At 47.1% G+C, this 25,445-nt stretch overlaps 1 protein-coding gene across 5 annotated transcripts in view; it reads right to left on the bottom strand.

Annotated features, from left to right (window-relative positions):
- The window catches only part of LOC121152692 (IQCJ-SCHIP1 readthrough transcript protein), a 694,065-nt gene that overhangs the window by 121,765 nt on the left and 546,855 nt on the right, over positions 1 to 25,445 (bottom strand). For 3 of the 5 annotated variants that reach the window (XM_040974870.1, XM_040974871.1, XM_040974874.1), the window contains one exon: positions 6,969 to 7,664. In XM_040974870.1, the coding sequence (XP_040830804.1) occupies positions 6,969 to 7,664 (696 nt within the window). Of the gene's footprint in view, positions 1 to 6,968; positions 7,665 to 25,445 lie in introns of those variants that run through there. The other 2 variants (XM_040974872.1, XM_040974873.1) reach the window with 2 other exon arrangements.

Raw genomic sequence — 25,445 nt, 5'->3', positions numbered from 1 at the left:
CGATTCTGGACCTGGCACTGGGCAGGCTGGGACTATGGGAGGGTTTGATGGTGACCTCACAGATGTTTTTGCTCTCTAAACCCCTGCTGCTTTTCTTTAAAAACTGCTTAGCTTCACAGCTTAGCCCATGAATGTCTGCAGAAGTTAGGTGCTAAAGAGACTTCCGGGAAATGACAGCAGAAAGTGTCACCTGTCCTCGCAGCTCCAAGAGCACAAAGCAGGGAAAGGGTATTTACAAGAGGCCATTTGGTTAACATATGCAGGTGCATAGGCCCAGCAGCATAAACCCAATTCAGTTTCCCCATGTATAAAGCAATGTCCCTATGTTTAGATAAACCTTTATTATTTGACCAAAAAAAAAAGTTCACAGCTTTGATTACATTTTAAAAGAACTAAACCGAAAGGCCATTGAGCGAATACACTAACCAATGTGACACAGGCGTGCATCAGGTGTGTGTTCAAGGGACTGTCATATGCATGGGTGTGTTTTCCAGGGACGAGGACCACGCACAGTTACCTAGAACAGACAACCCAGAGCCTATGAATGCTTGTGATTCTCCGAGTCTGGAACCAGAGACAGCCCTTGGCAGGTCTGGGTCCCCATCAAGCAGCAGACTGTAGGTAAGTCACTGAGTGAAGTGGGGCTCTTTTCTCACTTTGAAAACAGTAATTAAACAGTAACTGCCTTGTGCAATTTTCTGAAAGCCTTTTAGAATGCATGGAAAGCAAGTGTACACTTGTGGAGTGAGAAGTTCAAAAGAGCAAGAACCTTCGCAAAGGTCAGTCTAGCAAAGTTCCACCAAAAGGTGGGTCCTGAGTCCCAGAGAGGTGGCTGAGCCGGGTGGGGTTGGGGGGAAGCCAAGCACCAAGCAGCCGGGTGGAACTGCTACCAAGAGGCGGCTTCCTAAGAGTGAGAAACCAAGGAACGCCAGCCAAGGGAAGCAGGGCTGAAAACACGGGCAAAGCAGGAGAGGGATGAAAGACAAAAGCCACGGGTAGGGATGTGTCTAGAGAGCTCACCGAGTGTGTGATGACCACCTCTGCACCTTACGCTCAGATGGGCACACTGCAATGCTTTAAAGGTCCACACATTGGGGGAACATTTGACATCATGGTTAACACACCCTTGGGATGCCTACTTGCCACAGTGTTGGGTTCAAGCCCCAGCTCTGCTCCGATGTGTTTCCTGCTAATGTGCACCCTTGGTGACAGCAGATGGATATCTAGATGAAATTATCAGCTCCTGGCTTCAATCTGGCATAGCATCAGCCACTGGGGGCTTGTGGAGAGTGAACCAGACGAAGGGAGCTCCTTCTCTATCTCTCTGCCTCTCAAAGCAATTTTAAAACAAAGGATAATAATGTACATATCACTTAATAAAGGGTTCTTCTAACCCAACTACAACATTTCAAAAGGCAGTTCTACAGTAGGATATACCATTCAATAGCAGCTTTAATGCACACACACACACACACACACACACACACACACACACACCTGGGACAAACAAGCTAATTTTTTAAAAACCCTGCCTTTTTTTTCCCCCAGAAACCTTGAGTACATGCTAATGAAAACCAAAAATCAGCCAACAATCAAAAACTATGCACAGAATTCTTCCTTCTGCTAACAGACACTTCAAGGGGAAAGGCTGAGGTCCAGACCACGTTCAGTCTGGGTAACTGCTAGTGGCAGTAACAAGCATGCCACGTTGGGATCTCCTACAGGAACGAAGGATAGAGAGTGCTGCACAGAATGTTTGCACCGTCCTGTCCTGGGCTGCCGGATCACATAACTGTCTAAACTTACAAACCTGATTCATTTTGCAGGAAAACTAAAGACAACTTTATTATAGCTATAAAAATAGGAATTCATGTAATTTAAAATGTAGAGTGCAAGTAACTACGGAAACAGACTACTCAGCCACTGAAGCTGCTTTAGTAGTGTCAATGATGGGGAAGGAGTAACCAGGCTGTGATTCTTACAGAGTAATACACAGAAAATAACCTGTAATTAGTACTACTCCAGGAAGATATGTAGGCAATTTAAAGTTTGCAACTCGCTAATAGTATAAGCAAACAAAAATACAAATTATTTTCAAGCACTTTGGAAATAACTTAACCAAGAAGATCTGCTTTCAATTAACATGTCAATTAAAATTATTCTTATCTTCTCATTAAATGAGGAAAATGCACCTGTCCATGGCACTAAAAAACAGTAAAACTGCACTTACAATGTGTCAGGTTTATAAGTGGAGCTCCTCCGTAATTTAAAAATGACTCCTTTCTGTTTTCAAACAACAGGCTTAATGACTTTGGTTGGGTGCAATGCCTGATCCTATTGCAATCATGCTGTTTTCTTGGAAGAAGGATGGGGGAACAGCCACCCCAGTCACCTGAAGTGTTAGAGTGCCAAGGATGTAAGCACAGTGTAACCACGGGGTAGGCTGACCCAGCCCTGGATGTTCACCTAAGGGACATGAAGGGTGCACATTCAGGCAGAGGTTTGGAGGGGAATGTTCACAGTGCTTTTCTTTGTAAAAATCCCCACCAAGAAGCAACCCAAGCATCCATCAGTAAGTAAATGACATAGTCATCAGATGGAAGGCTGCTTCACCACTGAAAGGAACAGCTATGGGTAAATATTGCAACATGGGTAATAACTCTCCAAATAATTACTTGTTGAATGAAACAAGTCAGACAAAAATTAATATATACTGCACGACTCCATGTTAATTTTAGAGAATGGGATCTACATTACAGGAATCAAACGAATGATTGCCTAGGGACAGGATGGGGGTATGACAAGTGGAGGTGAGAATACTTGTGGGGTTGATGGGTATGATCACTATCCTGAAGTAGGTGATGGTTTCCTAGTAAGCCAAAATTCATACGTGTGTCATACATACGATGCTCACATATGCCAAAACTCATCAAAATGGTGTGTTTTAAATATAATCAATTGTAAGTAAATTATACTTTAATGCAACTATGCTTCAATAAATGAGTCACAGAGAGGAAAAAAAAGGGGAGGATGGGAGGCTGAACTTCAGGAAACTGACAGAACAGGCCATGGCTGAAGGGGTGAACACTCTAAAGAAGCGTTGTCTTGGAAAACCACAGAGAAAATGCAGTGAAACATATCCCACAGGTAGGAAAGGCAGGACACTGAGGCTCAGGGCTCCCCAGGTCCCCTGACCGACAGTCCAGCGAGGCCCTGGTGTAGATGGAAGCGTGATGCAGGGAAATCCAAAGTCTTGGAGAAGCAGAAGAAAAGAGAAACGGCTTTTTGGGGCCTGACCTCTAGAAGAGGAAATGGAACACTGTTCCCCAGGGTGGTCCAAGCCAGTTCAGCAGAGTGGTAAGCAAAGAGGTCTGACATGAGAAAGACACAGCATCACAGACTGGAGGGACACCAAGGAGCAGAGCCACCCAAAGGTAGGAAGTGTGTCTGGCAGGAGTTCCGGTTGGTGGGTAGAACCCCTCACTCACTCTGCCTGAGCCAAGCACTTGTGTCAAGCGCAGTGTGAGTTACTGTGACCAACCGAGACTTGCTGTTCTGTGGCCACAGACCTGGCACAGAGTCCCTGGAAAAGGCAACAGTGATTGGAGAACCCAAAGTGTGTCCTTCAGAGCTCCTCAGACCACTCAATATTCCAGGAGCACCCAGGCCCCAAGGGGGAGGAGAGGTTGCTCACAGCTATTTAATGTTTTATCTCACCTATACACAGTGTATTCTCCAGGCTGCCCCTAAGTCTTGCCAGGATGAAGTCCCCACAGCAGCTGGCACATGCTTGAGACTTCAGTGTTCATGTGAAGTGTGACACTGCAGCCAAGAAGAAGAGCAGGCCCTGTATGCTGTAGGACTCAGCATCATGCCATGGAAACAAAACAAACATGCCTGGAGGAGAGATGGTCACAGAATTGTATTCATGTCCATGGCTTGTCTCCTTGTCACCTAGGAGGTGCAAGAGGAACCTTGTCATCAGGAAATCTTTGAAGTTATTTCAGGGAAGAGCGTGCTCCAACCTCTCCTCTTGTTTCAAGTTATTTTAACGTTAAGTGAAGGGAAACACAGGTTCATGTGTCAGAAGCAGGTCAAACCCCCTTCCATAGGTTTCTCACTGGGTTTTTAGGCAAATCACTTAACTCTTGTGGGCCTCGATTTTCTCAACAATCACACAAAAGGACCGGACTAAATCAGGGATGTGTATATTTTTATAATACTGCCTCCCTTCTTTGCTTCTCTTCCTTTCCTTCTTTCCTGGGACAAGAAAAAAAATCTACCTACTTCCCAGGCACTAGGATATACCAATTAACCAGACAAGATCTTGGCATTTCCCCTTGATTTCAGAAAGGCCACAAATAATAGAGAATGACATGCGTTCACACCAGGGGCTGCTAAGCACTAGGATGATGATACAAGGGGGGCGGGAGGAGAAGAGGGACTGCTGGAACTTTGCCGGGGCAGAAGCAGCCTCTCTTGAGAGGTGAGCAAAGTCTGCAGGATGAGTAGGAATTAGCTACTACCAGTTCACTTAACAGCAGGGGCAAAAGCCTTAAGGTGGGAGGACGCCTACTTGGTAAAACAAAAAACAAACAAACAAAAAAGAAAACAAACTCCATCTTTGTCATCTTCTATCCCTCCTCCTGGCCTGCATTACTGATATCTAAACATTTTAAAGAACAGCAAAAATATCATTTGACTTGAGCAACGCCTTCAGGACAGGCCCTCCTTGTACACAGCTCCTCTGCCACTCTCAGACGTGTCCCTGTCATAACGTTCTCACTGTTCCTAGGCAGCACTGAACAGGCATGCTCTCTAACAGCAACCTGTAGTGAGAGAGCTCACACTGAGACCCAAGCCAAGGAGGGAAGTATCACAGTCCCCTTAGAATGCTCCATCTGTCAACTCGATCTGATCGTGTCACATTCAGAACTACACCAAGCTACTACCTGTGACTACCCTGTAGACACTACAGCAATGCGACACCTCTCCTCTTTTAGATGCTAAGGTGATGTCACAGGTACCTTAAGAGCCTGAAGCACACTCTAAACCAGCATAAACTAGCAAAGTTGGCTGATAACCTCCTCCCCACCCCCTTCTCTGTAAACATACATGCTTTAAAGCTATAGAACCTACATTTCTCAGTGTGGCTGGCAGAAGAAATGTCCAGAGAGGACCTGGTGGGGGTGGGGAGTGGGGGAGATTGGAGGAAGAGATCCAAATGTACAAATGGCTTCCTACACGAAAAGCACCTTTGTTTTCAAAGGTTGACCCAAAAGGAAGCAGTTACATTCTTAACTAAATGCAAGAGGGGTGTGTGTGTGTGTCCAGGCCTGTGGTGAGGGGGCAGGCGGGGGCCCTAGCAAGGGAAATCATTACCTTTAAGTTCTGGAAGGGAGGCAGCCTGCAATCCCTCCTCCCCCTTGTCAGAATCAGAGTGGCCCAGTGACACAGGCGTGACTGCACAACCACACCTGCACAGCGCCCAACAGCCCAGCACTCACCCACATTTCCTCCCCTAACTTTTGAATAATGCAGCTCATTGTCACCACCAAATCCTAACTTTGCACAAACTTGTACGCGCAATTACTGCATTTTCCTGGAATGTGGAAATGCTGTGCAGGAGGAAATCAACCTATTTGCTCATTCTCAGTCATGTGTCAAGTCCAGAGAGTTTAATGAGGTATTTTTCTCAGGCAGTAAACAGGAAAAGGATGTCTGCTATTGCAAGGTACAACAGACTGTAAGGGCTGTAATGGAAAGATGCTGTGTCTGTCCGTGACCATGGTAAAGTGTTTAAAAGGGTGCGTTAACAAGCAGTATCTCGAGGAACACTAACCAGTGAGCTCGCCAGCCAAGAGCTCTCGGAGGGAAACCCAGCCAACCGCTGTAAGCTGCAGTGCTCATCTTCACCCCAAGTCAGAAGTGCACACCCCAATTTCCAGTAGCCCCAGGACCCTGGGGCAGAAAAATTACACCTGCAAGCCATGTGCCTTCCCACACTGCCACACAGCTGTCCCACGCCCAGAGCAGCTCATTCACACTGCCCTCCTCGGCCCCATTTAGGAACATCACTAACAATTTCAAATCACAACTGTTGCTTTATCTCCAAACAGTGATAAATGGGGGAGCTACATTGGTGACGCTTTTTCTTTTAAGTCATTTATCTGCTTTCTTCTCAGGGGCAAAAAAAAAAAAAAAAAAAAAAAGTGAAAACAAGTGTGAACCTGCCAGGGCTGCTTCTCATTAGGGATGCAGCCCTGGGTCCCTCTCTCCCTCCCTCCGGGTCTGGCTTTCCCTAGCTGAGGCTGTAGCCTCCGGTAAGAAACTGTAAGTGGCCCCGTTATCAAAACTAGGAGGGAAGCACCCGAAAGGGAGTGAGTCAGACAACAGAAGCAGGAACCCCTCCCTCATCCTGGCAGTTCAATTCAGCCAGTTCCCCTGGGGTCAACAATAGCTCTGGTTCAGCAGGAAAGAAAAGTCGTAAGGGAGGGCGGTGGACAAGCCTCAGCGCCAGAGTGGAAGTGCGAGCAGGCAGACTGCGTGCGTGTGCACAGGGACAGCCTAGCAATGGGCGACACGCTGGTGGCAACGAAGGGAAAGCCACCACAATTGAAAAAGCCACAACTATTACGATTGGAAATATCCCTCTTCCCACCCCCGCCGGCACGGGCTTCCGTGCCAAAATCTCCCCGGATTTATTTTCAGGCAAGTGACTCACAACCTCGTCTCCCTAAGTAATTCCAGCCAAATGAGTCGCTGCTTCCACCAGCCCGACTTTCTGCTGCCCTCTGGCTGTCCCTCCCTCCTCCCCGCCCATCCAGCAGAGCCAGACGGCTCCCAGACCCAGCAAGTGTACCCCAGAGGCGCAGGAGGCAGGCTTCCCGCCCTCCCTCCGGAAGGGATGAATGGGGCCGCGAGCTGCGCGCGAACGCGCGCGTGGGCACGCACCCCGGCCAACTTACGGAGGTGGAGTTGGTCCTCGCCTGGCCCTGGTTCCGCACCTCCTGCTCCCGGAACTGCAGCCCCGCCAGATGCTTCTCCAGCGCCTCCCAGTCCATAGGGGGTGCCGGGGGCTCTTCGGGAACGCACGTCCCGCAGTCTGGGGGCTGGACGCAGAGCCCCCCAGCCGCCGGGCCCCGGCCGCCGCGCCGGCCTCCTGCCGGCTGGGGCTTCTGGATCGCCCGGCGGGGAGCCCGGGAGCCGCTCAACCGACTGGCCACCACCACATTGCCATTGTGCCTGAGGTCCTGGGGGTCGTGCGCGTGGAGGTTGCCGTTGGGCATCGGGGGCGGCATGGCAGTGGTGGCGCTCCTGCCCCTGCAGCCGCCGCCGATCCTGGCGCTCACGTCCCCCGGCTCCCGAGCCGGACAGCGGTCATCCCGGTACCTTCGCTCGTCTTCCTCTTCCTCCTCCTCCCCGTCCTCCTCCGGCGCCCACTCATCAATCACCTTCTTCTGGTAGACCGGAAAGGGCTCCTCATAGTCCTCCAGGGCAGACACCAAGTCCAGGCTGCCCCCCGGCGACGGCGAGGATTTGCACTCGGAGCAAGGGGTCACTTTGGTGGAGTTGGACTGTGAACTGGCGCGGCTACTGCTGCTGCTGCTGCTGCTGCTGCTGCCGGCGTCGCTGCCTAGATCCATCCCATCCTCTCGGTAATCCTAAGGGGAAGGAGGCAGAGGGTGAGCCGCCAGGCCGAGTCTGCTCCGGCCACCCGCCGCGAACGCCCCGGCCCCGCGCCCCACGGCCGCCCGCTCCCAAGTGCGTCCACCGGGGAGGCCTAGAGGCAGGATCCCGCACCACCCGGAGGCGTCCTTGCTGTCTGGCCTTCCTCTGCGGGAAACTAACCCTCAAATTAGCAAAGGGGAGCCCAGTCACCGGCGCGCACACTTTTCATACGCGGAGCTCCGGCGCGCGCGCGGACTTTGTTTTAACCATTTTGCACCGGGCGCGCCCCTGCTGCCCGCCCCGAGTGCTCTCCGAGAACAGACACTTTGCCGGAGAATCTCGATTCCCGGGGGGATAGGGTGGGGGCTACGAATTTCGCCTCTGGCTCCGGGCTCCGCGCCCACCCCCACCTGGCCCCGCCCCGCCCCGCCCGGCGGCCGCGGGAGCCGGCTCTGCCCGCTTTACTTTGCAAGGAGCCGCTAGCCCCGGCGCGCTCCCGCCCGCCTCCGCGGCCCGCCGCCGGTCCCGCCTCCTGCCCGGCCCGGAGGTGTGCGGACTCGCGTGGCCGCCGCCGCCCTGGGGAAGGGAGGACGCGCCCGCCGAGCAGCCGAGCCGGTCCCGCCACCGAGCATGCCCAGAGGCTGCCGGGCGCGGCGCAGCCCGCTCCAGGGTTTCACGGCGGCCGGCTGGAGGTTGGAGAGGCGGGGGAAGGCCGGACGGTAGGGGGCCGGGTCGTGGGCGGCGTAGACGAGGAGGCCACTTAGCCGGGGCTGTCTCCTGGGGAGGTGATGCATTTCCACTCCAGACACTTGCATTTCCCGGCCGCGCCTCAAGGCCTCTCTACGGGACTCGTTACCGGGCAGCCGCTCCTGGAACTCCGCAGCACGGGGCCCCGGCGCCTCCTAACGCACGGGCCCTCCCGGAGTAACCGCGTCAAGGGCGCTCCGCCGCCGGTCACCTACACACCTTAGGCGGGAGCCCGGGTGACGTGGGCTCCAGGGTCATGCACCATCATTGCCCTCATTTCCCTTCCCCTGAACTCGCCGCTTCCTCCTCCGCCGCCGCCCGGCTCCAGTCGCCTCGCCGATGAGCAGCCTGCAAGTTTACACTGTAGTGTGGGTGGGACCTGTTGCTGTAGGTTTCCGCTCTGCCCTCTGGGAGGTTCCGGGAGGTTCTGCTCTCCAGGTGTGCGAAGGAGCTAATGGGCTGGGCGATGGGGGCCGCAAAGCGGGCAGAACTGATAGAGGGAAGGGGAGAGGTGTATACGCCCTTGTCCTTGGCAGAATCCTTCGGCTTTCCTACTTTTAGGTCTTTTTTTCTGGAAACTGAGTCAAAGGATTCTGTTCCCGGCTTGCCTGAGTTTGCATGAAGTGGAAAGATCCCAAGGCTGGGGAAACCTAAGATGGGTCCACAGGATTACCTTGTAAAGATGAAGCAATTCCTGGGAGTAGGTGCTTCCAGCTGTAAGAACTAGAAAATGCCCTCCTCTCTGGTGGTTATACTGACTCTACAGTGAACTGAGGAAAGCGTTCATGTGATATCGCGATTGGGCCTGGTAGGAATTCTCCCCAGGCAGTTGTAGCCTGGACCAAGCTGCTCCCCGAGCTTGGCACACTGCAGATGGAGCAGGGCAAATACTTGGGATTGCTCAGTAGGGAGTGGCTGCCACTCTGACAATTCCTTTAGGCCTGCTTAGGGACTCGGTGCGGAGATCTGTTGTTTAAGTAATCCCTGTGAGGCTGGGGCCTGAGCCAGGGCTACCTTGAGACAGCCCTTCACCTGTCTGCAAGCGGCAGTCTTACGAATAATAGGAAAAGAGGGCCGGGGCTGGCCAGCTGTAAAACTGGACCCGTGGTGACTTGAAATGTTGTTTATGGTAACATCTGCAAACAGCTTGCATCATCTCCAAATGTGGCTTGGCTCTTCGCTCATGCCGGAGCCCTGGCTGCCACTTTGGGTGGGGGAGTGGCCCGGGGTGGGGGTGGCAGGTGGCGGTGGCAGGGGTGTGTATGCTGGGTCTGATGTGGACGGTGACTTTCAAAGCTTAGGCCAGAAGCAGCTCCCTGCTCTGGGCAGGACCCAGGCAGCCGAGGAGCGAAGGGGGAGCCTTAGTCCCAATTCAACTTTCCAACAGGAGCCACCCAGATTCCCTCCTGGGCTCCTGCTTATTCCCCTGTGGTCCAGATGGTCCGTGCTCAGGAAATGCAAAAGAAGGCCTAAGAAAAAACACTTGGCAGGGTAAACCCACTTCCAAAAATGCACAGCATTTCAAAGCCAGCTATAAAAATCTTTGAGTTATCTGTACTTTTATTTTCTGACCAGATATGCTGCATTAGATAAGAAAGTACCAGGCTTCCCTCTCCTTTCCCCTCTGTCTGCAAGGTGCTTGGCTAGCCCAACGTTCACCCTGCCGTCTGCTGCCAGGAACCCTCCCACTCTGAAGAACAGAAAGCTCCGCCAACAGAAAGGCCAGCGACAGTCCGCAGAGAGATCCAGTGGAATGGAGGGAGGACTTACAAACTGACTGAAAGCTTCTGTCTTTCTCTTTACAGGAATGGGTCAAGTCAGGGGATTGGAACTTACAGACTTAAACTAGGATTTGAATGGGAACCCAAGTAGACATTTAAATCCCAAAGCCGTAAGTCAGTTATAACAGAAGGGGACGAGGGGGGACTAGGAGCAATCTTCAGGACATTGGAGTGTATCCTTGGAAGGCAGTTCTCCCGAGTGGAGCTCAGCCTCTCTGCCTCGTGCCTGCTTTCTGGCTGGCTCTGTGGTCCTTCTGCACAAGCCCCGCCCTACCATCCACCGTCCTCATCAGAAACCACCTGATCTTGGCCTGTGATCCCCCAGAATCATGAACCAAAATAAATCTCTGCCTTCATCAGTAGCTGATCTTGGATGCTTTGCTGTGATAGTTTATTACTATGGTAAGTGTATTTATTCAAATGGCAGACAGAGGAAACACACAGGGAGAATCTGGTTTACTCCCCTCTTGGTTACAACAAGCAGAGAGCCAAGAACTCTGTCTGGGTCTCCTATGCAGGTGGCAGGAGACCAAGCATTTGAGCCATCCAGAGGATGCTGGAGTGTCGAATGGTGGCGCAGGCCACTGCACCCCAAAGCCAGCCCCTTGTTGTAATACCTTAGGGCTAACCACTGTAGCCTCTGGAAACCTTTGGAAAGTAGATTTCAGAAGTATGGGACAAGTGGCAGTCACCCCAGAACTCCCCTGTTCCACCACCTATCAACCACTAAACACCAGGTTCCCACTTAAATACTGCCCTAACTCCAGTCTAGGCCATAGCATCCTGCAATCACTAATCTCCCAACCAATCCCTGCCTATTCTCTTGTTGTCTGGGTGGCCTTACAAAAATGTGAGTATAGCCAACTTTCTCCCTTGCTTCATCAGCCCCTCCCTAACTGGCCTTAAAGAATCTGCTTCCTGTGGCCACCCCCCAGCTTGTTTTGGCTCAGCTGAAGCTCTGTTCCTGACCAACTGGGTCAGGCAAGCTTCCCGTGTGCACATGACACTCGCTGTACTGTGCTGAGGCTGCTGCTTCATTGCTTCTGTTCCCTCCTAGATGCCTAGAAATCTATCTTATCTCAGACTCTGGTCACACATACATCATGCAAATATATGTAACCGGAAAAAGAAAGAAATGGTGTATAGAACTCTTTTTTTTTTTTTTTTTGTAACATCCTGTTCTAATTCATTTAAAACAAACAGATATGGGGCTGGGCCTTTGATGCAATAAGAGACCACTGGGACACCTGCATCCCGCATTAGAGTACCCAGGTTGGAGTTCTGGCCCTGCTTCCAGTTCCAACTTTCAGCAGCTCATAGTTCAAGTATTTAGTTTCTGCCACCAAGTGGGAAACCCGATGGAATCCCCAGCTCCTAAATGTATTCTGGAGCAGCCTTGGCTGTTGCAGGCAGCTAGAAAGTGGATGGGAGATCTCTCTCTCTCTCTGCCTTGCAAATAACATGAAAATGATAAAAATTTAAACAGAATGAAATCTGGTCACACCTAACAACACTGACTTCAGAATCCTTAAATGGGGCCATGTAAGTCAGGAGCCACTTCCCTGTTGTTCATAGTAACTGGAATGAAATAGAAGCTTTGTCACTATTCCTTGCTGGAATTAATTATATCTAGCTTATCTAATCTTCAGGAACCTTCTATATCTCCATTTACAGGTAAGAAGACTGAGGACACAGGGGGCGGAGGAGGTTAAGTAATTTACCAAATGTCAAAAAGCTGGAAGAACTAGGTGGCAGAGCAGGGACTTGAACCTGGATACCTTGGGCTCAGAAGTCACACAGCCAAAAAACTCAGTATCCCTTGATCCTACTGTGCATGGATGGGTTGCCAAGAAAAAAATGTCAGAGCATGTCTCCTTGTGGCAGCCTCACACTGGATGCCAGTCTCCTGGTCTGTCCAGGCTCTTGGTGTGGTGTTTGTGTCTGCAGAGGAGAAGGCAGCTGGCATGAGCAGCTGCCCTCCTTTGCCCACAAATGCTCGACCTGCTCAACTACCGCCCAGGTCAGCAACTGGGGAGATGACGTGGTATAAAGGAAGGGTATGGACACATCAGGAAGTGATGCTTTTAGAAGCCCCCAAAAATCCTTTAGGAAGGAAGCCACTGTGAGATTGGGGTATGCATTTTCTCATCCATAGGAAACTGTCTGGATTAATATCTAAGGATAGGAAAAGAAGATTGCTTTCCTTGGGGGTCGGTGCTAGTTACAGATGTTCATCTGTAAAGTTAGCATTTGAAGAAGGATATGATTGAAATCTTTGAGCCATAAAGAGTATAAAAAGGTTTACTTGCAAAATATCCCAAACTAATTCTGAGATTATTAGCCCTGACACTGCACCATCTTTCTATTGTGACATTTAGGGTAATAAAGCCATGGCTGGCAGAAGGTTTGTATTTCATCTTTATGGCATGAATTACATGCAAGTCACATGCAGGACACAGATGCTTTGCTGCTCCGCCACCTGAGTGTAACTGCATGGAATGTTGAAGAATGCTGTGGGGTGACGTGTCCCGGCTGTGGAACATCTGGGCTTGCTTCTAGCAAACATTATGACCAGCTTCCTCGTGAAGGGGGCTGTGCTGCATGGTCATAGTGTTTGGCAAGGAGTGAGGCTAAACCCAAAGAATGGCTTGGAAGGTTTCTAACAGCACAAAGAACCTGTGGGTTTCATCCTGGAAAGTATGGGAAGCATTGTATAAAATGTCTCTGCATCTTTTCATTGCCTTGTTACGAGATGTAAAATTATTTACTAATTCAGAATCAGCATCTGTGATCCTGGTCTTCGGGGCCGTTTGGAGAGCGAATCAGCAGATGGAAGACCCATTCTCTTTCTCCCCCCATTCCTTCTCTGTCACCTGCCTTTCAAATAATAAGTCAATCTTAAAACAAAAACAAAAAGAAAAAACAATCTTGTTAGGTAGGTGGACTCTTGGGTGCATGGCTTTGCCCTTTCATTTCTGCAGTGCTCAGGACTTGATCTTAACTTACTAACCAACATGTGCTGCTGTATTTAGAGATGGATCCTATGTACACCTAAAATGATTTTATATTGTGATGTTCCAGCAGGACATGAGATTGTGGTTGCTTCCCACATTGTCCTCAATAAAAATGAAATAGCAAAATAGTACTTAAAAGAATTTCAATGACTTCTCCTCCAAATCAGAAACCAGGTCCCTTGGCTTGACAAATACTCCAGTGCTTACAGAAGTCAAGTGAATGTATGAAATGAAGATTGACCCTAAACAATCGGTGGCCACTGGGAAACAAAGCAACTCTAATTCTGGCAGAGTGTGGTGTTTTTATCAGAGCAAAGTCACCTATGGGGGGGCGGTCAGTGAGGACCTCAGTATCTGATACATGGATTGTGTCCTGTGCAGTGCACAGCCAGTCCCTGTTGGCAGGGACCATGCGACACTGTTCACAAAGGCGGCAATGTGACGGGGGCCTCTGGAGTTGTTCACGACACAGTCTGGACAGTCATACACAGTTGGTAGGAAATTTGTGCTCCATTGGTATGCTTTGGACAGGGAACCTGTTATTCCCTAATACTGTCACACCTTAGTACGGATAACAATGACAAAAGTCCTACTATCAAAACTTATGGTTTTTTTTTCCCCATAAGATTTCTATCATTATATTCTACGCTCCTTGTCAGTCATTCTTAAAAATAAATGAAAATATGTAAGCAACTCTGCATTTATTTTTGAGGCCTTAATTATCATTATCTTTTGAGATAAAATGACATTTTGCATAAAAGCTCAGAGAAGCAAACTAAGTGACAGGCAGGGACCCCAGTCCAAGACAAAGTGCTTCTGATGATGCTGTGCTTTGTCCAAGAGCTAGAGCCACACAAGATGCTGCAGGAAGTGAGGACCTGGATGTTTCGCTCAGCCTAGGCCTTAGGGAATCAGTGCAGGAGGAGCAGAGACAGCCGGGTGAGACCGGAGTGAGGTCTTGCAAGAGGCGTGCTCTACTCCGCACAGCTTGGTGTCTATGACCACGGAAGGCAGTCCCCTGTGCTGTCTGGCCTCATCACCAAAGTGGAGTTGGATGGAACTGAGTCTTTGCAACTGCACAAGTTTATGGGCTGTTCCACAGATGCCTTCAACAGCCAGGAAGAGGAGTGAGGTGGGCACGGGGGCTGACAAGGAACACCAGGGCTGAGTCTCCAAGTCACCAGTGAGCACAGCACGGGGGCATCCGAGTGGAAGCCAAAGACGAAAAGTAGGTTTCATTCTGAGGTCATCACTGGGCCCCAACTGGGCTCCACTCTTAGCTCTGGATCCCCAGGGTCCCAAAGCTACGTGCAAAAAACACAAAGAATTGGAAGGGCTATACCTCCTGACTTGTGCAGGAAGGCCCTGCTTTTCATGCCCATTGTCCTGGCATAGTTACTAATGGTGCCCCTCCTCCTTCATTCTTCACAGTGTCCTGGTTTCCTCGGTAAGCTTTATAATCAGTCAAAATAAGGGGGAATTCATGACTATTCATGAAACTTCAAAGGAGGTTCATTTACCCAAATCTGCCAAAGTTTAGATGTAGTTAGTTAGGTTTAGTTGTATTGCTTTAAAAAAAACCCCAGATTCAGTCCCAGCTGCTCCACTTCTGTCCAGCTCCCTGCTAATGCGCAGGGAAAGGCAGCAGAATGTGGCCAGTGCTTGGGCCCCTCGTTGAACCCCATTATGGACTCAGAGCTCTGGGCTCCTGGCTTTAGCCCGACCCTGCCTCAGCCACTTGTGACCATTGAGGAGTGAGTTGGCGGATAGAAGCTCTTCCTGTGTCTTCCTCACTATGTCAGTGTGACTTTCAAATAAATAAATCTTTAAAAAAATAATAAGTTCAAATATATATCAACAAAAATGATTGAATAAAATCAGTAAGCATGAATTTAAAAATCACACTAACTGTAAGTTTGTTGATGTATGAAAAATATTTAGCTTCACTAGCAATCAAAGAAATGCAGTTTCAATAATAAAGAGGTAATATTTTGCCTGTCAAATGTTTTAAAATTATTTAAAACTAACACACTAAGTGTTAGGCTAGGTATGACTTAAGAAACACTCTCATTATTACTGGTCGGCTTATAAATTTGTCAATAAAAGCTTTCTGAAATGCTATGTGGGAACACATTTTAAAAATCTTTACAAAGTTTACACTTCATGACCTGTTATTTGTTCAATAAATATTTATTGAGCACTTGAATTACCTAACAGGCACTGGGGGTGAAGTGGTGAAAGATACAAGTGTTATTTGCCTAAAATGGGACTTTAGTCTCATGGGGAAACAGATATTACAGGGAGATGACACCCACGTGAAGTACAATCGGTAACAAGTGACGCAAAAGTAGGCTCGGAGCATGAGGGAGCATGTAGGTGTGTGTTGGGGAAGGGACCCGGAGAGGGTAGACCAGTTGGAAGAGGAGAGGCTGCCCATTCCAAGCAGTAGCAGAAGCTTGATTGTAGGCTTTGTATTGGAAGCAGCTTAGCACAGTCACAGTAGAAGCATTAAATTGGAGCAAGAAAATCAGGGGGAAGGGGCAAGCTGAGTTGGAGGGTGAATAGAGGTTGCATTGAGATTGTTCCCGTAACAGCCCTGGATGGGTTGGAAAAGCAGATTGGCATTTTCAGAAACCCTGCATAGCGGATGCAAAGGTCAGGGTAAGGGTGAATGTGGAGAGACCAATTAGGAAGCACCTACAGCAGTCCAGGAGAAACAGGATGGCAGCTGAGGTGGGGCTTGGGGAGATGGAGAGAACCTGAAATAGGAATCAACAGAGCAAGTGACTACATGGACAGAATGGTGGAGGGAAGAGAGATTATCATGGATTCCACATTTGTTTTATAAGCAGTCTAGTGGAAAACTGCTGTCACTTTTCGGAAAGGGGCGGGGGGAGTTTTGGTAGGGGAGGAGAGAGAAGGCATTGAATCCTTTTTGAACATTCTCTATTTAAGATATAAAACATAAAAATGGGGGCCAGCACTGTGGTATAGTAGATAAAGCCACTGTCTGTGGCCCTGGCATCTTCTAAGGGCACTGGTTCAAGTCCCAGCTTCTCTGCTTCAGCTCCCTGCTACTGCAACAGAGGAAGGTACAAATGCTTGGACCCCTATACCCACGTGGGAGACCTGGCTTTGGACTGGCCCAGCTCTGACCGTTGTGGCCATTTGGGGAGTGAACCAGTGGATACAAGATTTATCCCTGTGTCACCCTCTTGATGTAACTCTGCCTTTCAAGTAAAATAAATAAATCTTTAAACAAAATAGAAAATCAGACTCAGGCCCTGTGCAGTGGCCTAGTGCCTAAATCCTCGCCTTGTACCCTTGGGATCCCCTACGGTCACTGATTCATACCCTGGTTGCTCCACTTCCCATCAAGCTCCCTACTTGTGGCCTGGGAAAGCAGCAGTGCACGGCCCAAACCCTCGGGACCCTGCACCCATGTGGCAGATTCAGAAGCTTTTTGCTTCTGGCTTTAGATTGGATCGAGCTGTTGCAGGCATTTGGAAAGTGAACCAGCAGATGGAAGATCTTTCTTTCTGTATCTCCTCCTGTCTGTATGTCTGTCTTTCCAATAAAAATAAATAGATCTTTAAAAAAAATAAACAGACACACAAATGAACATGACAACTAGATCTTCAGAGGTGTTGGTCTGCATCTTACAAGAGAGACATGGAGCTAAAGATAAATATGAAAGCCAGAGCACACAGGTGGTATTTGAAAGTTTAAGTGTGGGTGACATGGCCTGGAACCAGATGGACAAAAGAAGGCCATATTCTGGCCCTGGGGAGTTCCATCATTTATAGAGCTGGGCAAGAAGCAGGTTTGTAAGGCAAACAGAGAGGTGGGAGGGACTCCGGTGAGGTAGCTGCTAAGTCAGCATAAGGACATGCAGCAAGGCCCTGGACTTGGGCATGACCGAGGTGCTTTCTGTAACATCAATGTCAGCTCCATGTCAGCTGCAATGTCAGGCAACAGGAAGCTGTCTCAGAAAACACGTGACGTGCTCATTCTGGGAGATAAACGCAGTCACGTCAGATGCTTTTGAAAATTGTGATGCAAAGTGAGTCAAAGTAGGCATATTACACATATAATAACCAATAAACACTTATATGCCCAGAAAAAATGTGCAGGTTAAAGCTAACAATGGGAGTGTTAAATATGAATAGCAAGATTATACATTAGTTTTTACCTTTACGTTATTCTTTAAAATAATCACAAAATGGATTCTAATTTTTTTTTATAAAACAGAGGAAAGAAAATATGTATATTTATTTTAGTTAAAATGCATGATTCTGAAATTTGTTGAGGAATATCCCATTTAAAAACAGTTGTTCAGGAAGAGATAGAATTAATATTTATGAGTTCTGTAATGACTCCTTTTATAGTTAAATATTATATTTCTGGAAATCATCTGCTAATTGAGTGTTTTTGAGTGTCAGTTTCTATCAAAATACTTTTGTGTTTTTCAGAAACACACTTATGAAAAAAAACTTGGGCACAAAATGGAGTGAAGGGAGGTTTGGCAAATTTTTCTATAAATGACGAGATATTAAGTACTTCTAGCCTGTGGATCATCTGATTTTTGATATATACATACATTACTTAAAGATCAATATACATTGTTATACAATTAATATATAAATTAATTACATGCATGAATTAGAATTGATATATAAAATTAACATTAAAAAATATAAGTTAAAGCAGTGTTTTTAAAATGTAAGAATGCCTAGCTCCCCGGTCATGCAGAAGTAGGTTGCAGGGTGGATTTGCTCTCTTGCCCATAGCTTGCTGACACTCGGACTGAAGGGTTAACACAAACCCTTGCTACTTCTAAAAGGAAGCTAACATTGTATCTGGAATTGTAACTAGGTGTCGTGGTTTGAATATGGCCTCTAAAAGTTCACATATTGAAGATGTAACCCCCTACTCTCCTGTGCTGTCAGTATTTAGAAGCAGGACCTTTGGGAGGGTTGAGGGTTAGCTGAGCCTCTGAGCCAGGGCTTCCAGGGCTAGACAGGATTCATGACTCTGCCAGAAGGGAAAGGATCCTTCCACCCTCCCACACACCCTTCCTGTCTCCACTTGATGCCCAGGGCTGTCATGTAGCCTGGAAACCCTCATTAGAGACCAGCCTCTTAAAATAGATTTCCTTGTCTCCATTATCATGAGAAATACATTCTTTTTCTTTGAAAGTTACCTGGGCTCAGATATTCTGTAAGTGCAGCATAAAGCAGAGATGGTTGGGGGACCTGCCCTGTTTGCCCAGCCCCATCACCAATGTGGACATTCCCAACAGGTGTCTGTTCATGGCTACCATACCCACTCTGCTGCTACTCGGTGTGGCTACAAAGGACTCTGGCTGTCTACTTTGGGAAATGCATTCCACTGCCTTCAGCTGACCAAGGACAGATGTGGTGATCTCACTTCCTGCATGGAATTTCCCTAGGCCGTGTTGTGCTTCACTCTCTCTCCTCCACATTTCTCTCCCCATAAACTGTCTACACCCAAGTCTCTACACTTACCCTGCTACTGGGAAACCGGACTTAAAACACAAAGTCCCCAGGACTGTATCTTCTAAATCTATTAGATTTTTTGATGCATCTGTTTGGGTAAAGGAAAAATGACTGGAGGGCTGTTACAATTTTATTCTATTTTATGAATAAATCTCAAAATCTAATGTGTGATGTCAGGTGTATCAGGAATTCATTCTTATAATGTGATAAACAGGACTGCCCATAAGGATAAAGATCTAAGAACTTGGAAGAGGTGTAGCTTCCAACATAGGCATCACTTACAAAACAGAATTTTTGTTAGTGTTACTAGTATTAGTGACAGAAAACAGCTGCAGGTCCAGGATGATCAGTTTTGCTAATTGTTACTGATTATATTTTTAAATTACACTAATAACTAATAGCCTATAAATAATCTGTTAAAAGACCTTTCCATTTTAATATACTATAATAGATTCATTGATGCTTAAAATGATGTGAATATTTGCTGACTCTAAAGAATACTATTATTAGGATATATGCATATATGTTCGATTTAACTTCTCAATTACACTTGTATTAAAACCTTCAAAATCAAGTTTGCAAAAACAGGCTATGAAAGCAAGCAGCAGAGCCGGTATGAATGTTTGACCTTCTGCTCTGTTACATTCCAGTTAATGATTCACAATAACCTTCGAGGAAAAGCACCATTAAATCAAAGCATTTTGCACGGCTCTCCGGGAGATGTGGAGCCCAGTGCCCAGCGGTCTAAGGCCTGACCAAGTCCAGGGTTGGAGCCGGAAGCACAAGGATCACAAATCCTCCTTCAGGGACAATGTTTTCCCATTGGAAACGTAAAAGTTGTCCTGGATTCCTTGTAAAAATGAGTATTTTTCTTGTTCTGGAAGTCAGAAGTTAGCTTCCTAGGGCAATGCGTTGCTCCAAGTTATTCAAATTGATAAATCTACTACAAAAAAAACAAAAAAGGGTTTTTTTTGCATAATAATCACTGAAATTGTTTAGTTAGCCATTATTATTAGATTATCAGCAGCAGATAACTAAAGCTTTTTTCCTTCTTCACTGCTTAACATATTCAAAACAAAATGGAAAACAACAATATAGAAATCTAAGATGCTGTTTTAGCAGGTGCAAGTACTGACTGTGCCAGCGCCCTCAATGAGCCAGTTTCCTAGGAATTTCCACCGTGAGCGGCTGCTGCGTAGTCTCCAACCTGAGCATGGCAGCACTGGCCCAACCCCTCTCCCACACTCAGCAGACACACTAAGGCACAGATGTTATGAGTCACTTAGATGGACTCTCCTTTTCCATTATGTGCTTTGCTATTTTCATTTTCTTGTTTTTGAAAGTTTGATAGCATTGTATTAATACAATTTACACTAGTCCATTAAAGTAAATACACCAATGATGCGTCAAGCACACTGTATCGCTAAGAACAACAGAAATGTTCTCAATTATGACTGCGAGATGCTATTGATTTGTCAGATATGTCTCAGTTTCAGAGATGTTAAAATGATTCCGGGCAGTTTTATCGGGTAATAATTATATCCAATAGTTATCTCCTACCTCTGCAGGAGCTGTGCACAGTGCTGGGGAAGGGGGAGATGGGTCTCTGATGAAAGATAGATTTACAGAGAGAAGGTCCTTTGTCCACTGGTTCACCCCGCCCCCCCAAGTGGCCACAAAGGCTGGAGCTGAGCTAATCCAAAGCCAGGAGCCTCCTACAGCTCTCTCATGAGGGTGCAGGGTCCCAAGGCTTTGGGCCATCCTCCATTGCCTTCCCAGGCCACAAGCAGGCAGTTGGATGGGAAGTGGAGGAGCCAGGACATGAATCCAAGCAGTATCCATATGGGATCCTGGTGCTTGCAGGAAGAGGATTAGTCTGTTGAGTCATTATGCTGGGCCTCCATGCCTCTTCTCTTAAAGGGCTTGAAAATAGTAATGTTTTACATATCAATCATATGCCTGATTTGATGAAACATAGTAGGTTCTATAGGAACCATGTAATCAAACATTTAGAAACAAAAATGTAAAAATACCAAATGAAAAACAGAGTAAAACAAGTTGACTCATAAAATGTATGGTTAAAGGCAAATTTATTATTTCAAGGACTGACTTTTTGATCAAGATAGCTTGGTATATTACTGCACAGTTTCAAAGAAGAGGCTGCACATTAATGGGACACATCTGTCGGTTTCTCTCAAGATCCAAGCTCACATGTGGCTGTGGTTAGACGGCTCAAAAGACAGTGAACTGTTTTATCTGCTGTAATTAAATGTATGTGTATATTCTCTGACAGTTCCAGAAGCAACATTTCATCATATTCCCCAAACGAAACAGAGAGCCCTGTGGGATTCAGTGCCTGGCCTCCCTCCCCGACCATAGTCCTGCATGTCTGTGCTGCCAAGGTCTGGCCCAGGTTCAGTGCCTGAGCACTCTGTCCCTGACTTCTCGGGTCTGAGTAAGACTGATCACCAACACTATCTACATTTGTCCAACCCAAAGCAATATTCTCCATGAATCACAGATTTTAGGTGTAAATCTAAATGAACAGAAGTACAAATCAGTCAAAGGGCGTGTGAGAATCAACTAAAAATGACCACAGACCACATTCTGGGAAATACAGCCGAAGGACTCGGGTGAGGCAGGGACACGTGGTTATGGCTGGAGCCAGGCGGGTCAGCTATTTTAAGGATGGCAATTAAGAGACAAAGTCTGGAGGGCCTTCCCTAATCAAAGTCATTGACTCAGCCCACTGGAGCAGGCTACTGTGGGAAGGTGCTACCTAGAGGAGCTGACATGGTACTCCAGTCCTTTGTTCATTCAGTCACTGATTCACCCAGACACCTGGTATGTGTCCTGCCTTGGTTGGATGCTCGGGATACAGGGTTGAAGGAGTTCAAAGGGAAATGAAGAATCCTAGTGATTACAGTGGTATGATGGGGTGGCCAGTAGAGTGCTTTGAAAAAGGGATTGGTGTGGGATTTCACTCAAAGTGAAATCAGGGAAGTCTTTCAGAGAATGAAGCCTGAACTGAGTCTGGAGGCATAAGCAAAAATTGAAGTACCCCAGAGGAGTACATTTCAATCTGGGGGAACAATACGGCTAGGGATGAACGTGAGGGATACTGAAGTTAAATTTGAAGTTGGCATGAAGCCAGGCATGACTGGACTACATTTGTTTTATGTGTTGACTGATGTGGAGAAAGTAAATTTTACATCAAAATGTAACCTGAAGGCCTTGGCCGGAGTGCTAACCAGTCAGCATATGAAGACCCGTGTCATTTTAAACATGATTTAGGGCCAGGAGTTTGACCTAACAGTTAAAACACTGGGTAAAATGTCCTGGATTTTAGACCCAGCTCTGTTCCTGGCTGCAGCGTCCTGCTATTGCAAACCCTAGGCGGTAACAGGTGCCTGCCATTCGTGCGGAAGACCCAGACTGAGTTTCTAGTTCCCTTGTTCAGCCTGGTTCAGTTCTGGCCTTTTCAGGCATCTGGAGAGTAGGGAAGTAGAAGGGAATTCTCTCTGTACTCCTTGGAGAAAAAAAATAAACCATAAAAATCAATCAAACTTTAAAACGTGAATTATAGTAGAACCGAGGGAATGTGGTTGTAGAAGGGAGTAGACGTGCAGACAACCCGTGTTGAGAACGCCAGGGGCTGGATGAGCCACATCCCAGGACCATGTACTCTCTTACACGGGATCTAAGGTTTAGAAAGGGAAGAAGAGGAAGAGCAGGTGCTGGCCGTCTCAGCGCGTGGCTGGACCACCAACAAATGACAGGGAAAAAGATGTGCTGGTGTTGGTCCTCAGCACATTTACTGAGATCAATTTTATGTCCATTTTCACTATATTTTTTGCCTTAAAAATAATCTCCTAATTTTACCTTTCCTTTTACCATGTAAACAATTCAATTATTACATATTGAATAGCAAAATGAATCCCAAGGTACCTGACACCCAAACCAAGCAACCAGTAGGGCAATCTTTCACCTTGAGCCCTCCCCGCCTTCCTCGCCCCTACTCGCTAGTTCTGAAGCAAGTCCCAGGCATCATGTCTCTTTAAAACAATGGTCTTTATGTTTCTCAGCCCAAATCTTGTGGGAATCGTAGACTGCAATGAGACTTGCACTGTGAATAATTAGGAAAACACTGAAAATGAACAAATACGGGGGCAGAAAGAGGAATGAAAACAAAACAGTATGATTGGAATTATGAGTCAGAGTAGGGGATAAAATGGAATAATTTTACAAGTAATGCTAATTTGGTAAACAAGACTATAAGCAAAATCCTATGACACAAGTTAAACTAATGAGGTTAAATAAGTGGGCAGAAAATAAAAGGAGATTCAATTGAAAATGTGTAAACCAAAGTATTAAAGAAATAAGCTATAAAATAACCACTTCATTGAGGGGTGAAATAAAAACCCTGAAAATAGAGAGACCTTGGCGGAGGTAGGGGGCAGCCAGCTGGGTCTAAGCAGGGATGTGGCCTGGCCCAGTTCAAGGAGATGCGCAAGTACAGCGGGGACCGCATTCCCGCCAGGTGCCAGGCTGTTCCTGGGGCTGGGCTCTCCTAGGCCTTAGTAACCTAGCTTTCCTGCTTCAGGCCTGCTGGGGGAAGGGGCATGCAGCTGCCTGAACTGCAGCCAGGTTCTTTATTAAACACCTGGCTGCTTGAGAAATGGAGGCTACTGGAAAGGGTTCAAAGATGTGAAACAAAAAATAATTAGAGAAAGAGATTGATTTTAGCAGAGGGATCAAAGGAATCAAGTGTAGGGAACTTGGCTAAGCAAGGGCTGGGGGGAAAATGAGCTATTTGAGGCAGGCAAAGAGGAAAGCCAAAAAAGAAGCATTGAGCTGGCACTCAGAGCGTCATGAACAGTTCTAGGCAAGAGATAAACGCAGGCAGAGGCGGGCGGCGGCGGGACCAGCAGCCCAGCTGCACCATATTGTGCACACTCCTGTATTGGACAGACTTCCATGCAGCCACTGTCCTGCCTTAGAACATGGGCTTCCAGAGAGGTGGGCATGTTTTTCAACGTTTCAGCTCTGGCAGAGAAAGTCTGTTAGAGCAGTCCTGCTCTGGCAGGCAACATAGGCTGACAATAAGGACTTCTCCTCACTCCACCAACTCCTGTGGTGGAATTCAGAAGTCCACTCCAAGCCTCTTCGCTCCTAGAAAGACTATTCCCAACAGCAGGTGGGAGAGAAGGGAGGAGGGATGAGGGTGGTGGGGGGAGGAGAGCGAGTGCCATCCTTACTCTTTCTGTAGGTTATGTCGTAAGTATTTACTGAAGATTTTACTGCAATTTTGGCAACTTTTAAAAAGGAGTTGAAATATATCTTTGTAATTGAAACTAAGCCATACATGCCAAGTGGGACATAAAAACATATGTACAGTTTAGAGAACAAAGGTTCAATGAAATCCTGCATTTCCCATCTCTGCATTCTAAATCAGAATACTTTGGTGCCTCTGAGAATCTCAAGGCATTTCCCTTTAACAAATCTCTTTTTCTCTGCTTTGCCCTTCTCAATGCTATCCTAAAATTTGGTTTCCTCATTTGCATTTCTTTATAGATTTGCAATAAGGTCTAGTACATATATGCTATTTATTTATTTATTTATTTATTGGTTTTTAAGAGGCCATGATTTAGAGATTCATCTAGATCTATTTATCTAATCACTTTTCAAATTAAACTTTTTTATTTGGAAGCCATCATCCATTCACTGGCAGTTTTGAGAGACAATATAGAGGTCCTTAGGCCCTTTGCCCACTTTCCCAGCCAGGATAACATCTTGTAAAGCTGCAGTGAAATATCAGACCAGGGCAAGACAGAGGATGCTCTCAGCACCACTGGGGTCCCTCCTGCTGCTCTTGTGGCCTGGGAAAACAGCGCAAGATGACCTAGCAGATGGATCCTCTTGCCATGTCTCTCCTCCTCTTTCTGTAACTCTTTCCAATATATTTATATAATAATAATTATTAATAATATTTTCTTTTAATTATAATGGAACTCTCTGGAAGCCTTTTTTTAAAAAAGGAGTGGGAATGTCAGTGGGATTGAATTGTAACATCTCTCTTTTTTTTAAAGATTTGTTCATTTTTATTGGAAGGGTAGATATACAGAGAGGAGGAGAGACAGAGAGGAAGATCTTCTGTCTGATGGTTCACTCCCCAAGTGACTGCAATGGCTGGAGCTGAGCCATAGCAAAGCCAGGAGTCAGGAGCTGGAGCTGAGCCAATCTGAAGCCAAGAGCCAGGAGCTCTTCTGGGTCTCCCATGAGGGTGCAGGTCCTAAGCCTTTGGGCTGTCCTCAACTGCTTTCCCAGGCCACAAGCAGGAAGCTGGATGGGAAGCGGGGCTGCCAGGATTAGAACCGGTGCCCATATGGGATCCCGGCATATGCAAGGTGAGGACTTTAAACACTATGCTATCGTGCTGGACCTGGAATTGTAACATTTCAAGATGACTTTTCCTGCTCAGTGTCATCTGCTGGTCGTTCACCCAGGTTGCTGCCCTGGGACTAGTTCTCACTCTTCATTGCTTGGCAGGGTACCATGAGGTGGGTGCCACATGGCTTCCACTGACAAACATGGTTACCAGGTTGTGATAGGCTCTTTAGTTCTTTAACTTATTTATTTATTTTTTAGTGGTATTTATTTATTTGGAATCACAGATATACAGAGATAAGGATATACAGAGAGAAAGATCTTCC

The sequence above is a fragment of the Ochotona curzoniae genome, unplaced genomic scaffold (genome assembly GCF_017591425.1).
Source record: "Ochotona curzoniae isolate NIBS_2020 unplaced genomic scaffold, NIBS_Ocur_1.0 contig_2599, whole genome shotgun sequence".
Lineage (NCBI taxonomy): Eukaryota > Metazoa > Chordata > Mammalia > Lagomorpha > Ochotonidae > Ochotona > Ochotona curzoniae.
The sequence above is the reverse complement of the archived record's forward strand: the minus strand, read 5'-3'. Positions and strand labels throughout refer to the sequence as shown.